General features: G+C 43.1%; 1 protein-coding gene across 3 annotated transcripts; it reads left to right on the top strand.

Moving 5' to 3' along the window:
- Positions 1 to 8634: 8634 nt before the first annotated feature.
- Positions 8635 to 13420, top strand: LOC116330547 (C-C chemokine receptor type 6-like). Of its 3 annotated transcripts, XR_005614752.1 has the most exons (4): positions 8635 to 8668; positions 9156 to 9244; positions 11636 to 12853; positions 13041 to 13420. XR_005614752.1 is itself a non-coding variant. In XM_039619114.1 (3 exons), the coding sequence occupies exon 3, from the start codon at positions 11680 to 11682 to the stop codon at positions 12799 to 12801; it is 1122 nt and encodes a 373-aa protein (XP_039475048.1). In that variant the 5' UTR covers positions 8635 to 8668; positions 9156 to 9244; positions 11636 to 11679; the 3' UTR covers positions 12802 to 13420. The 3 variants fall into 3 exon arrangements, 2 of the variants coding, with proteins under 2 accessions (XP_039475048.1, XP_039475049.1); XM_039619114.1 differs by having other exon boundaries at positions 11636 to 13420; XM_039619115.1 differs by lacking the exon at positions 8635 to 8668 and adding an exon at positions 8887 to 9039 and having other exon boundaries at positions 11636 to 13420.
- The last annotated feature ends 392 nt before the right edge of the window (positions 13421 to 13812 follow it).

The following is a 13812-nucleotide window of genomic DNA, read 5'->3' as shown; positions in this document are numbered from 1 at the left end:
CGTGAGGTTGAGCTGAAGAGAATGATACCAAACAAACGAGGCAAAAAAAGACGTAAGGGTGAAACACAAAGTAGTGAAAAGTGTGCGGTTATGTCGTGCTCCCCAGAGGGTGAACCCAACAAATCATGAAAAATGAGCTTTTTGTTCATGACGTGCAGATTTCTGACATTTTGTATAAACTTAAGCAACAATCTGATTTTTCTAACAAACAAAGTGTGAAACTTGAGTTAGACTTGTGTTTGTAAATGAACCGCCCCATGTTGTGTAGCTTTATTTATTATACAGGCTATACAGTACATAGCATCCAAACTCACATGTGTTTGTAACTGAACAGTCACCACAAATGGGATTATGTCACATTATGAGTGTGTTGTATGTTTATATGGGTGCCACTAATCACACCTTACCTCTCAGGGGCGGCGGGATCCTTTCCGGGATCTGATGATCAGCTGTCCACTACTTAAGCTGGCATTAATCTTAACCTACCTATGTTAGTGAAACCATCTCCAATCTGTAAGTCTAACTTTGTTGTTCCCGTGACAATAACTTACCTGTGCAGAAGCCCTGGCATTTTTCCCTACCACAGAGATTTATGATTGGAGTTCTGGATTCACTAATGAACTTTCCAAGAGTCTTGTAAATGGAGAGAGTGGATTTATCTCTGCTTGAAGATTTCATAAATAGTTACCTTTTCATGTGCATTGTAAATAAACTCCCTGAATCCCTCGTCCTGCAAGATGCTCAGTTGGTGAGGCCCAAAGCAGTGCTGCTTCACATCTCGGGACAGCAGGATGAGCTTATCCAGGAAAAAGCAACACTGAAAGGCATGAAAAATCCCTCATAAAACTCTCCTGCAGTTCTCTTGCCTCCATCTGCTGCCAGCCCCCTGAAGAGGCCTCTGCCCACACATATTCCTCTGATGGTGGAGTTGCTGCATGGACGTCCACTATGGTGAGCTCAGGCAGTGTTAAATGCGCACCCTAACCTTTCATACACAGATTTTAAATCCACATATAAGAGTGTATTTGACAAAGTTTTAGAAAAATTCCCTTATAAAGTGAGATGCATAGAGCAGAGAGCTCCAACACGTTTTTTTCTTTTACTTGCAAGGAAGAAACAGCATACACAGCGAACGTTTGTACAAGCGCTCGACGGTTTCATTTAGACACATATTTATACACTGTGACGCTCTTACAGAAAAACACTTCAGTTACATACTTGTACATGAGTCCAACTGTGCTTTGGATAACAGACAGAGGAGCCACAACAAGACCTGGGACAAAGAGGTCAGAGGGACAGAGAGAGATACATGCTTTTAGCTTACAGTAAAGGGAGGAGCATAGCTTTAATGTGATGATTTTTCTATGACGAGGGTCCTGATGCTGCAGCTCAAAGACTGTTTTCCCTGCATCGAGGTAAGAGGACTGTGGCAAACTACTCTGTGGATTTTTGGATATCAGCTTAGGAGGTGGGAGAGGTAAAACAAGCTTTACAGGAGCCTTTTTACACTGACCTTCTGATGGCATGAGAAGTGAATTAGCTAAAAAAGAACTGTCAGTCTCTCTCGACTCTTTCATGTCAGACACCAGACACCTGGCTGTCAGGTGTCTGGTGTCTGTCGCTCTCTCTGCGGTAGAGTATCACTGTTGTGGCTCCATTGCTCGCCAACACTCACCATCCTTCTTTGAACTGGTCCATTTCCTTTGGAGCTGAACTCATCTGTTTTCCTGCCTGACTCTGCTCACGTGTGCAGCATTTTGGCATCAGAAATTAGTTTCTCGAAGGAGATTGGCAGAAGCTGCTCCACTGAAGAGCTTTAGACCTCCAGCTCACAATTACTTTATTTAGTCTTTACAGGTAAGTACAGGTGTTCCATAAGTTTCATGCTAGTTTTAATTCTTTTTACACTTAGTATTAATAATATTCTGTCGTCTTTAACTCATTGTTTTTACATACAGATATTGGAGTGTGTTACAGATGCTACACAACCAGCAATGAAAATATGAAATATTGTTTTATGTACTGCGAGCTGTACCCAATGATCTTAAACTTGTGTTGTTCTCCAGAGTGGGAGGTGAGAGCTGCAATAACTGACACATTTCCACTGTTCAATGAATCAATATTACCAGAGCTTAGCATTTGGAGAGGCAACTTCACATATAGACAATCTTGATAATGATAAATTATAAACAAAGCTTTTTAGTGGAGAAATACAGCTAAAATTTCTTTTTCTTTTAACAGAGACACAAAGCTCATCAGAAGGTCCAGAGAATCACATGGTGGTCATGGTGGACACAGCTCACCTTCTCTCCACTTCACTCCCATCTTTCCACCTGCAGAGAGAAGAAGAAAGAGCAGAGGTGATAAATGTCCCCAGAGAGTCTCTCCATCAGCTGTCAGTCAGTGATGCAGTACTTCAGCATCCTTCCTCTCAGCTCTCATGTTAACGCGTTGAAGTGAACACGCCGAGTTCAAAGCTCACACAGTTGCAGAGAGCAGATCTGTTTCCTCCGCAGATTTCAGTCAGGTCCACAGTGGAGAGTCCTGAACACTTCATTACTGCACAAACACGTCACTGATGGATTTACTGCACAGGTCACACAAACAAATGTGATCCCTGGACTACATGTAGGACTGTAAAGACTACATGGTTGCTAAATATAATGGTGGTTCTCTGAAACAAGAGCTGGTGACTCAGACTGATTTCACTCCAACAGTTTACTGACGTTAGAGTCTCCAGACTACAGTGTGGACTCTCCACAAGATCAGACAGCTGCGTCATATAGGATAATATCATTGTGTGAAAAACACAGAGGGTGAGAGACGCCACAGTCAAGTGGAGCGTGCGTCTGTCCTCTCAGTAACTAAGTGAGACAGTAGACAGCGGTGAGGAGGGCTGTGCGAGTGCATCGCAAAAACAAATAAATATGCCTGAGACCCGTAAACGAAGCAGCATCTGGCTGCAGTTTAAAGACTTTTTTATCTTGGTCTCATCTCAACTTTGTCTTGGTCTTGGTTTAGGCGGTCTTGACTACAAGTCTAGACCCCAAGCAGCTGGGGAAAGAGGGCGGCTGGGTGACGGTGAGGAGGAAGCACAGTCTTAAACAGAAGCCCCAGGTACACCACCAACCTGTTCATGTGTCTAACCGTTTTTCCCCACTCGGTGACACACCCGCCGGGGGTCAAACTCTGGTAATTGGTGATTCTGTTCTCAGCAGAGATGGGCAGTAATGCGTTACTGTAATCTGATTACTTTTTTCAAGTAACGAGTAATGTAAGGGATTACTATTGCAAAAACGGTAATTAGATTACCGTTACTTTCCCGTAGGAACGCTGCGTTACTAAAACTGTGATTTTTTGCGAGAGTGTCTCATGACAGTGACGTAAGCGAGTGCGATGTTCGTGACAACAGCTGTGTGCAGATCAACAATGGATAATATATCGAGTGCGGAGAGAGTATGACCGTGCAGCGTTTAAAGCGTGGAAGTACTGACCTTACTTTGAGTTTGATTCCATAAAAAGTGACAAAAACATTAGTGTCCGTTGTGCGTGGGAAGAAAACTTCTTTTTACAGCGAAAACCCCCCTAAACTTCCAAGCAAGCAGCGAGTGCGCTACGACTGTAATGGGAAATTCACAGAGAAACTCGCGGATTCTTCCACTGACCGCCGCGGCACACCTGCACCAGGGTAAACCTCCGCCTACCCCAGTCCTGCTTTACAGGTGAAAATAGAGCAACAGGACCGCTAGTCTTTGATTTTATTTATTTTCTGCTGTGTTTTACTTGCATCTATTTGAAAGAGTGAGTGTAAACACAAAAAAATATTTTATTTTATGTGCTGGAATGTGCAGAAAATAGGTTTAAATGTTAAACAAATTTCTTCCAGTCAGAGAATGTTGCATATAATTTAGTTTTTGCTTGATGCATAAAGTTAAAAGATTAAAACTAATAAAACAAGTTTTAAAAAGAGACTTTTCCATTTGATTACATTTTGTATGATGGATTATGCAGAAAAAGTAGAATTGGGCTGAAAGATCTATCGCTTTATCACCTATTCAGGTTGTAAATCGTGTTTTTAAAAAGTAACTAAGTAACTAAGTAATTAATTACTTTTGAAAATAAGTAATTAGTAAAGTAACAGATTACTTTTTGGGGGAAGTAATCAGTAATTAGTTACTGATTACTTTTTTCAAGTAACTTGACCAACACTGGTTCTCAGACATGTGAAGCTAGAGACACCGGCAACCATAGTCAATTGTCTTCCAGGGGCCAGAGCAGGCGACATTGAAGGAAATTTAAAACTGCTGGCTAAGGGTAAACGTAAATACAGTAAGATCATAATTCACGTCGGCAGTAATGACACCCGGTTACGCCAATCGGAGGTCACTAAAATCAATATTGAATCGGTGTGTAACTTTGCCAAAACAATGTCGGACTCTGTAGTTTTCTCTGGTCCCCTCCCCAATCAGACCAGGAGTGACATGTTTAGCCGCATGTTCTCCTTAAATTGCTGGCTGTCTGAGTGGTGTCCAAAAAAAGTAAGGGTTAACTGCAGTTTTCCCAAAAATCAAGAAATGCATCTTGGGACTTCCTGTTTACTTTTATGTGTGGATGTGGAACCAGATTGTTGTGAAGAAGTTAAATTGTTGGTAAGGAGTTGTTAAATATGCACATAACTTGTTGAAACACATTGGTATAATTGTATTGCAGTGGTAACAAGTCAGTATTTTAACAAGATGATGTATTTCTGAAAGGTATGATGCAAAGGATGTGCAGCGCAGGGCAGCCATTTTCTGCATGCAAAGGATAAGTTGCAAGATTGTCTGTGTGCTCCAGTATCCCAAGTGAGCTGAGATTGATGTGGAATGTAAGTGTTTGTAGAAAATGTATGTAACACTTCCACTCTTTTTAAAGGAGCTTTGTGTAATTTAGCTCTGTATTTGTTCTGCGCAGTCTACTGCCGTATTTTTGTGTTTCGTATTTTATTTAATTTCCTTTATTCCTCGTATTGTACTGGCACATCTTTTTATTTATTGTTTATTCTGTTACTTTGCCACACTACCTCTCATCCTGTCAATGTTCAGTAGAAGTCCATATGGCTGCTGTTTGACAAAAGTGGAGGTCAAAGGACAATTTTGTTTATTTGGTCTGTATTAACAATAAAAACTGCACATTAAGAACCCCAGTAATTGTGTCCTGCATGACTAACCATTTTCTAGGCTACACAATTTTGGTACCAGGAGTGGGGTGTGCAGCAGAAGGAGATTTTTAGTTCATTAACTCACAACCAGCAGCACAGTGGCATGTTATTTCTTTTTTATTAAAAATACAAAAAATACGGCAGTGGTGAAGACTACAGGGACCAACCATCAATGCGGGAGAACATGGGGGGGTGGTGATTCTGCAGAGTTGCTGGTGCGGCGCTTTTATACTTTGTTGGGTGGGCCAGCACTTGAGGAAATTAGGTTATGTATGAGGGGTCAATCAGTTGGGCCAAGTGATTTATTTATTTATTATTGCTTTTGGTGAGAGGGGTAGTGTCACACAGCTCCTGCAGTCTTTTTACAACTGTAAACAGGCACATGGAGAAGATCTCCGTGGTCATTCCCATGCACTGTCACAGATACTGAGCTCTGTAGTAAAACAGTCCACAAATGCAATATCTGATGAGAACACTGTCCTAAGGGATCATTTTATTGAAGGGTTAAGGAAAGCCACTCTGAGGCGTGAACTAAGGAAAATGGTCAGAGAGAGACCACACTCTAGTTTGCTTGAAGTCAGGGGTGAAGCTCTCTTTTGAGAAATGGGGAATAACCGATCTCATTCCACGAAAGATTTGAGGAGCCACATGGTTCAATCAGAAGCCTTAGAGGCCCAATGCTCGGTGACTAAAACAACTCCAAACAATGATCCCCTTTAGATGAAGTGCAACAGGCTGTGGCCCACCAGGGAGAACAGTTAGCAGAATTAGGAAAAGCACTGACTGCGCTATCAACTGCTGTAGGGGACTGTGTAGGTGTGCCCCACTGACTCCCCCAGACCCCAAGCCAAGAGTTAAACCACAGCCTGCATTTACACATGATGGTCAGCCGATTTGTTTTAAGTGCAGAGGGGTTGGGCATATTGCCAGGAAATGTCCAGAAATCAAACTCGGGTCTGGTGATGCCTTAGAGACACTTAGAGCTTTTTATTGTCATTGTGCAGTTTCTTGCACAGCGAAATTGGGTAGCTGGACCACAAAGGTGCAAAAGTAAGAAGAAGAGAAAACAATATACAACGAGGGGGCCGCTCCTGTGTCTCCTGTAGGGCAGGAAAACTGGAGCCCTCGGTTGTCATGAGCCAAACAATTCGAGGGGAGGCAACTGGCTCACAAACTAAAACACTGAACAAAGATGTAGTTTTAGAGAGGGCCGTTGGGCCTGTTGAAATAAAACTACATGGTGTGGAAGTACCATGTCTCCTCGACAGCAGAGAGGCATATTTTTCCTGTTCAGGTCATGAACTTGTCTGATGAAGATATCTGGTTGCAACCCAGGACTAGACATGGGCTTATTGCAGCCAATGAGGTAGGGACAGACCTATCCAAAGTGTCTGCTGTTAAAGACTGGAAGGCCCTATCCACTGCCAAAGAGCTCCAGTCCTTTTTAGGGTTCTGTAGTTATTACTGGAGGTTTATCAGAGGCTTCTCACAGACTGCAGGGCCACTACATGACCTGGTGAACAAATATTTAAGCGCAAAGAGATCTGGATGGGCAGGCCACCATTTTGATGCAATGTGGACTCCCGCGTGTAGTTCAGCTTTTTTTAGGGGTTGAAGAAAAAACTTACCTCTGCCCCTATTCTTGGTTTTGCTGACTTCACACAGCCTTTCATACTGGAAACAGATGCCATTCAACATGGTTTAGCGGCGGTATTGTATCAGCAACAGGGTGACACAAAGCGAGTCATAACCTGTGCCAGTCACCGGCTATGCCAGGCTGAGAGGAATGACCGTAATTACAGCAGCATGAGGCTAGAGTTACTAGCTTTGAAGTGGGCTGTGGCTGAGAAATGTAGGTGATACTTACTCGGTTCGAAGTTTGTTGTGTTCACTGTCAACAATCCCCCCAGTAGAGCAGAGATGGGTCGCTCAGTTGTCAGTTTTCGATTTTTAAGTAAAATATTAACCTGATACTTCTAATGCTGCTGCAGATGCCCTCTCAAGGCAGAAGTCTGCAGGGGAGCCTGGTAAGGCGAGGGACTGTTCTGGAACCAGATCTTGGAGTTAAAGGTCTTGAATGCTATGAAATGAGACAGATACGTGCTGTGAAGTCAGGCTCAGAAGTGGTGGCAGAGCAAGGTAATACTCCTACACTCCCAGGCTATTACAGGGAGGAATTATTATCATTTCAGGGCAGTGATCCCACCATCACAGGGCTCAGAAACTTTTGGAATAATGGAAAGAAACCTAGCTACAAGGAAAGGGCAGCGTTATCCAACCTGGTGAAACGACTTTTAAAACAGTGGAACCTTATTCAGGAAAGGGAAGGTTTGTTATACAGGGTTGTTCCAGAACCCCTCCATGGGCCAGTATGGCAGTTGCTTTTACCTGTTTGCCTCAAAGTTCAGGTCCTAGATAGTGTCCACCACAAGATGGGACACCAAGGGATTGAGTGCACAGTGAAACTGCTGAGGAGAGGTGGTTTAGGGTCGGTTTCTATGAGGATATGGAGAACTGACAAAAGTGGAGGTCAAAGGACTTTTTTGTTTATTCTGTCTTCATTGACAATAAAAACTGCACATTAAGAACAACAGTAATTGAGTCCTCTGTGGCTAACCATGTTCCAGGCTACACTGAACATTAGGTCTCCCTCCTCCAAGTCTCTGTTAGTACATGACTTAATAATTGATCAACAAATCGATTTACTCTGCCTTACAGAAACCTGGTTGCAGCAGGATGATTATGTTAGTTTAAATGAATCAACACCCCCGAGTCATTCTAACTACCAGAAACCTCGAAGCACAGGCCGAGGGGGCGGTGTGGCAGCAATTTTTCACACCAGCCTATTAATCAACCAAAGACCCAGACAGACTTTTAATTCATTTGAAAGCCTGATGCTTAGCCTCGTCCACCCCAGCTGTAAAACTCAGAAACCAGTCTTACTTGTTATCATCTATCGTCCACCTGGGCCTTACACAGAGTTTCTCTCTGATTTCTCAGACTTTTTATCTGATTTAGTGCTCAGCTCAAATAAAATAATTATTGTGGGTGATTTTAACATCCATGTAGATGCTAAAAATGACAGCCTCAACATGGCATTTAATCTGTTATTAGACTCAATTGGCTTCTCTCAAAATGTAAAAGAACCCACCCACCACTTTAATCACACTCTAGATCTCATTTTAACATATGGCATAGAAACTGAACATTTAACAGTGTTTCCTGAAAACCCTCTGCTGTCTGATCATTTTCATGGATGTTAAAATCACCCATAATCCTTATTTTATCTGAGCTGAGCACTAAATCAGAGAAAACGTCTGAGAAATCAGACAGAAACTCTGTGTAAGGCCCAGGTGAATAAGAATCAGTCAGGAGGAGTTGAGAGGGCACGCCTTATTTCCTGCTCAACTGGTTACCTGTCACAGGTATGAGTGTCGCGGTCCTGGGTCGGTGACTGAGTGTTTTCTGGTATGTATTATTATTGGTAGTCAATTTCATTATGATGTGTCAATGTTAGTTGCTTGGCTTTTGAGTCTGTATTTCTAGTCTTGGTTTGCCTTTTGTTATTCCTCCCCTGTTTAATCAGTCTGCATCTCTGTGTACTTCCTGTTTTACTTTGTTAGTCTCCCGTCTGTTTTGCTATTCCCTGTTTCGTCTGTGTAATTAGTGCCAGCCGTGTTCCCAGGTGTTTCCTCTTTGCCCTGTTCTCCACTTGTATTTAGTGTCTGCATCTTCCTATACTCCTTGTCACATTGTACCCTCTTTGTGCTGCGTCTCCTCCCTTCGTGCCCCAAGTATTCTTAGTTTCTAGGTGCCTGTTCCCCAGTTCTGCATTTGAGGTTTTGGTTTGTTTTTGTGACATTTATTGTAATGAGGAGTTTCCCTCACAATAAAGCTGCGTCCCAAGTTAACTCTCTGTTCTGCATTTTGGGTCCTTCGTCTTTCCTGCACACAGCACGCCGTGACAGTGAGTCTCTGCCTCTGAGCTGCTTCACTTTTACTTTGGTGGAGTTTGCAGAACTGCCTCCCTCTCCTGCGTTGCTGGTAAGACCTTCGTTCCCTCACACTGCAGGTCATTACATCACACAGGTGTAAACAGGTGTTCTATTTGCAGGTTGTATCCGTACAGGTCGCCTCCTTCCTGAACCTGAAAGTCAGAATGAAGTGAGCTGCTTTCACTTTTGCGTGTTTGTGTTTCTCAGGAATGTTGGGTCTGGATTTGTGCTCAGAGTCTCCCCCTGTTATTTTAGACGTGTTTTGGCCTTAGTTAGGGCTGGATCAGGTGACCCTGCACCCAAACCAGCCCTTAGTAATGCTGGGAAGTGTTTGCAGAGATGCAGATGAAGAACATGGATTTTATTTAATTATTATGAAGCAGGGGCGGATCTAGAGGAAGTTTCTTAGGGGGGCATGGAAATCAAATGGGGGGTCAAATCAAAGCCTTTTTTAAACACATGTGTTACATATGGTTACAATGATTCACGTGCAGTAAGTCTGCACACGTTTGTATAACTGAATTATTTTCTTTAGCCACATAATGAAACACCTCAGTTACATGTGAGTTTGGATGCTATGTACTGTATAGCCTGTATAATAAATAAATATGTAGCCCAATAAAGCTACACAACATGGGGCGGTTCATTTACAAACACAAGTCTAACTCAAGTTTCACATCTTGTTAGAAAAAATCAAATTGTTGCTTAAATTTACACAAAATGTCAGAAATCTGCACGTCGTGAACAAAAAGCTCATTTTTCATGATTTGTTGGGTTCACCCTCTGGGGAGCACGACACATAACCGCACACTTTTCACTACTTTGTGTTTCACCCTTACTTCTTTTTTTGCCTCGTTTGTTTGGTATCATTCTCTTCAGCTCAACCTCACGTGTCTGAATTTACACGGAGTTTTTCACTGACATACTGAAGTAACACAACTGATCTGAAATCACACAAAAACATCAAATCCTAGTTGTAGTTATATTCGCTTTACTGTAAGAACCACAAACATGTTTAGTGAATAATTTTACTAAAGTTGAAATGCAAATATAAACAGTCAGATTTTAAAAACGTACGCACACAACAATAAAGTTATATACAACTATTTGTCTAAAAGTCAATGCATCCCACAGGTTTTTGTACAAACATTTAAAACTCCTGAAACTACAATAAGAGAACAATCAGGTGTCACAATAAGATGCCGCACAAATTATTTGTGTCAGTGAACAAAATTAGTTTGTGGCCACAAGACAGAGGAGAACAGCACAGGGACAAACCTGCAGGCCTGACAGCAGGAGGAGTATCACTGCTGCTGTTTCCACCTGGAGACAGTGTTTACACTGCAGCCTTTGTCACACTCATTAGTGCCCTCACTGACACACAACAACCACTACACAACACACTGACTACACACTCCATGCTAAACATAACAAAACTCTCTCTCTCGCTCGCGTGGGAGTGTCATCAGTCCCAAAACTTCGCCCTAAACAACTAAATCTCACGTGTTGCGTTTTTTCTTTCTTTACTGTTTGTGTGACGATAGTATTCAGAAAAAAGCATAGCTTTTATATGTTTTATCCTAACTCTGGATTTAGTCACCTGTCATTAAAATTTAAAAAAAGGAAGTCTGAACTTTCAACACAAGCTGAAATAGAGACTCAGCGCGGCTGCAGCTTGTTGCTATGTCAGCTTAAATTAGTCATGTGATGTGGAAGTGCAGCACACAGAGTGTTAATAACACTCACCTTCAGTCCATTTCCACAGTGTAACAACCAAGCAGCTGTGTGAAATCCACGGCGCTGTTCAAAAAGTGCTCTGGAACAATAATAGGCATCGGTTGCTACTGACAACAAGAAATATAGCCGCTCCATGCTATGGACTGAACCATTTGTTAATGGTAGAGGGGAGTGGGCGTAACACTGTGCAATATATTCAGCTTTAGAATTTATATTCAGTCTTATCTGTAGCTAGGCTCAAAGTGTTAATGCGATCGTGGCTCAAGAGTTGGCAGTTCGTCTTGTAATCGGAAGGTTGCCGGTTCGAGCCCCGGCTCGGACAGTCTCGGTCATTGTGTCCTTGGGCAAGACACTTCACCCGTTGCCTACTGGTGGTGGTCAGAGGGCCCGGTGGCACCGGTGTCCGGCAGCCTCGCCTCTGTCAGTGCGCCCCAGGGTGGCTGTGGCTACAATGTAGCTTGCCATCACCAGTGTGTGAATGGGTGGATGACTGGTTGTGTAAAGTGCTTTGGGGTCCTTAGGGACTAAGTAAAGCGCTATACAAATGCAGGCCATTTACCATTTAATGCTGTCTTATTTAAATATACATCACTGTCATATGCTAAACTAGGGTGGCAAGAGATCATTTCATCGTCTTTGTTCACTGTGAGTCCATCAGACACCTTTGCTGTAGTTTGATGTTTACTCTCTGCTTCCTTTATAGTGATCTACTCAGCAGAGGATTTCATACTCAACCAGTCATACACCATGGAGATGTTCAACCAATCATACAGCATGGAGATGTCCTACTATGAATATTACTATAATGTCAGTGACTACCTAGATTATGATGGATTTTGTCTTTTTCACAACAACCAGAATGTGGTGAAGGTGATCATACACTCCATCTTCTGCATCCTGGGCCTCGTGGGGAACAGCCTGGTCATTGTCACCTACGCCTTCTACAAGAGGATCAAGTGCATGACTGACATCTACCTGATCAACGTGGCCGTAGCCGACCTGCTGTTCGTGCTGGCGCTGCCGTTCATCGTCTACAACGAGCTGTGGTCGTGGCCGATGGGGCAGGTGGCCTGCAAGCTGCTGCACGGCTCCTACAGCGTGAACCTGTACAGCGGCATGCTGCTGCTCGCCTGCATCAGCACTGACCGCTACATCGCCATTGCCCAGGCTCGGCACAGGCGCTGGCTGTCGTACAGCTCCATCATCTGCGCCATCGTCTGGATCTTCGCTATACTCGTGTCCGTCCCCACCTTCTACTTCTATAATTGGTACGAGCCATCATACATGAATGGCATCATATTTGACGATGATAACCAAACTGATATCCAGAGCTTGACTCCTGTGTACGTCTGTGAGATCAAGTTTGAAGACCCAGCCACGGCGGTGAAGGTGGCCGTCCCCATCACCCAGATCAGCGTGGGTTTCTTCCTGCCACTCTTCATCATGATCTTCTGCTTCAGTGGCATCATCATCACCCTGCATAAGGCCAAAACTCTCCAGCACCACAGAGCGGTGTGGGTGATGCTGGTGGTTGTGGCTGTTTTTATCATCTGCCACCTGCCCTACAACATACTGCTGCTGTACGACATGGTCACCATGTTTCAGGAGCGCTCCTGTGAGGAGGCGGACATGCTGCAGATGGCCCTGACAGTGTCGCAGACCATTGCTTACATGCACTGCTGCCTGAACCCGATGCTGTACGCCTTCGTGGGGGTGAACTTCAGGAACCACTTCAGGAGGATCTTCAGGGACCTGTGGTGTCTTGGAAAGGCCCCACACCGCTTCTCCAGAGTCACCTCTGACTTGTCCTCCACTCCACTGCACTTGATGGACGGATCCAGCAACAGTGCTACTTCTTTCACCATGTGAAGACATCCGTGGATGGATCTCAGAAGATCCAGGTCTCTAACACCCGAATCTGGTAATCCCAAACCTGATTCACGTGTGTCGCACCGACAAGATTCCTCAAGATAACGAGATCTAACGCCGAGCTGCACCTCTTATTCTGATTCATTATTTTAATCGTGAAATATCCAAACTCCTGCATTTTCTTTCTTTTGTGATTATTTTGTGAGTGATGACTGTCAATGTTTTGTCACCTGAAACAGGCGGCTGAACGTGCAGAACTGTGAAAAAACATCTGATTTAAACTCGTCTGATCTCTCCTTCATGGCGGCCTCCTCGTGCACCTTCGACCTTTTTTCAGCACTGCTGCTGTTTTAAGGATGCCCTGGCGCCATGCACAGCTCTGCTGACAGTGTGACTGTGGGCGGTGAATTCACTGTGTTTCATGCATGTTTTAGCCTTTACCTGACCTGGAGATCAGAGTGCGTCTCTTCACCAATGTTCACATTCTTACAATAAAAATGCACTAAAATGTTGGTATTCAGTTTAATCAGTACAGTAAATGATGTCAGAAATCACCTGGGCGTTTCCTTTGCAAAATAGTCAAACAAGAAAAATATTCCAATAAAATATTGTAAATACAGGTTTCAATTACCCACTTTATTTTTCCAAGGACATTTTTTGCTGCTCTTAACTGATTCAAGCAGTTGTTTTTCTTTTTGCACAACCCATATGTACACATAAATAAATGTGTATATATATATATATATATATATATGTATATATATATATATATATATATATATATATATATATATATATATATATATATATATACATATATACATATATATACATATATATATACATATACATGCAGCTGGATAGCGTAGTGGTTAAACTACACGCCTTTGGAGCAGAAGATCGCAAAGTTCGATTCCTGCCTGGGCGTCTGTATCCAGTAAGGGTCCTAAGGCTAGACCCCTATGCTAAAAGTGAGCCTACCGCAGACATGAGCGAGACAGATAAATATGA

The sequence above is a fragment of the Oreochromis aureus genome, linkage group 11 (genome assembly GCF_013358895.1).
Source record: "Oreochromis aureus strain Israel breed Guangdong linkage group 11, ZZ_aureus, whole genome shotgun sequence".
Classification (NCBI taxonomy): domain Eukaryota; kingdom Metazoa; phylum Chordata; class Actinopteri; order Cichliformes; family Cichlidae; genus Oreochromis; species Oreochromis aureus.
This window is presented reverse-complemented; position numbering and strand designations above follow the sequence as displayed.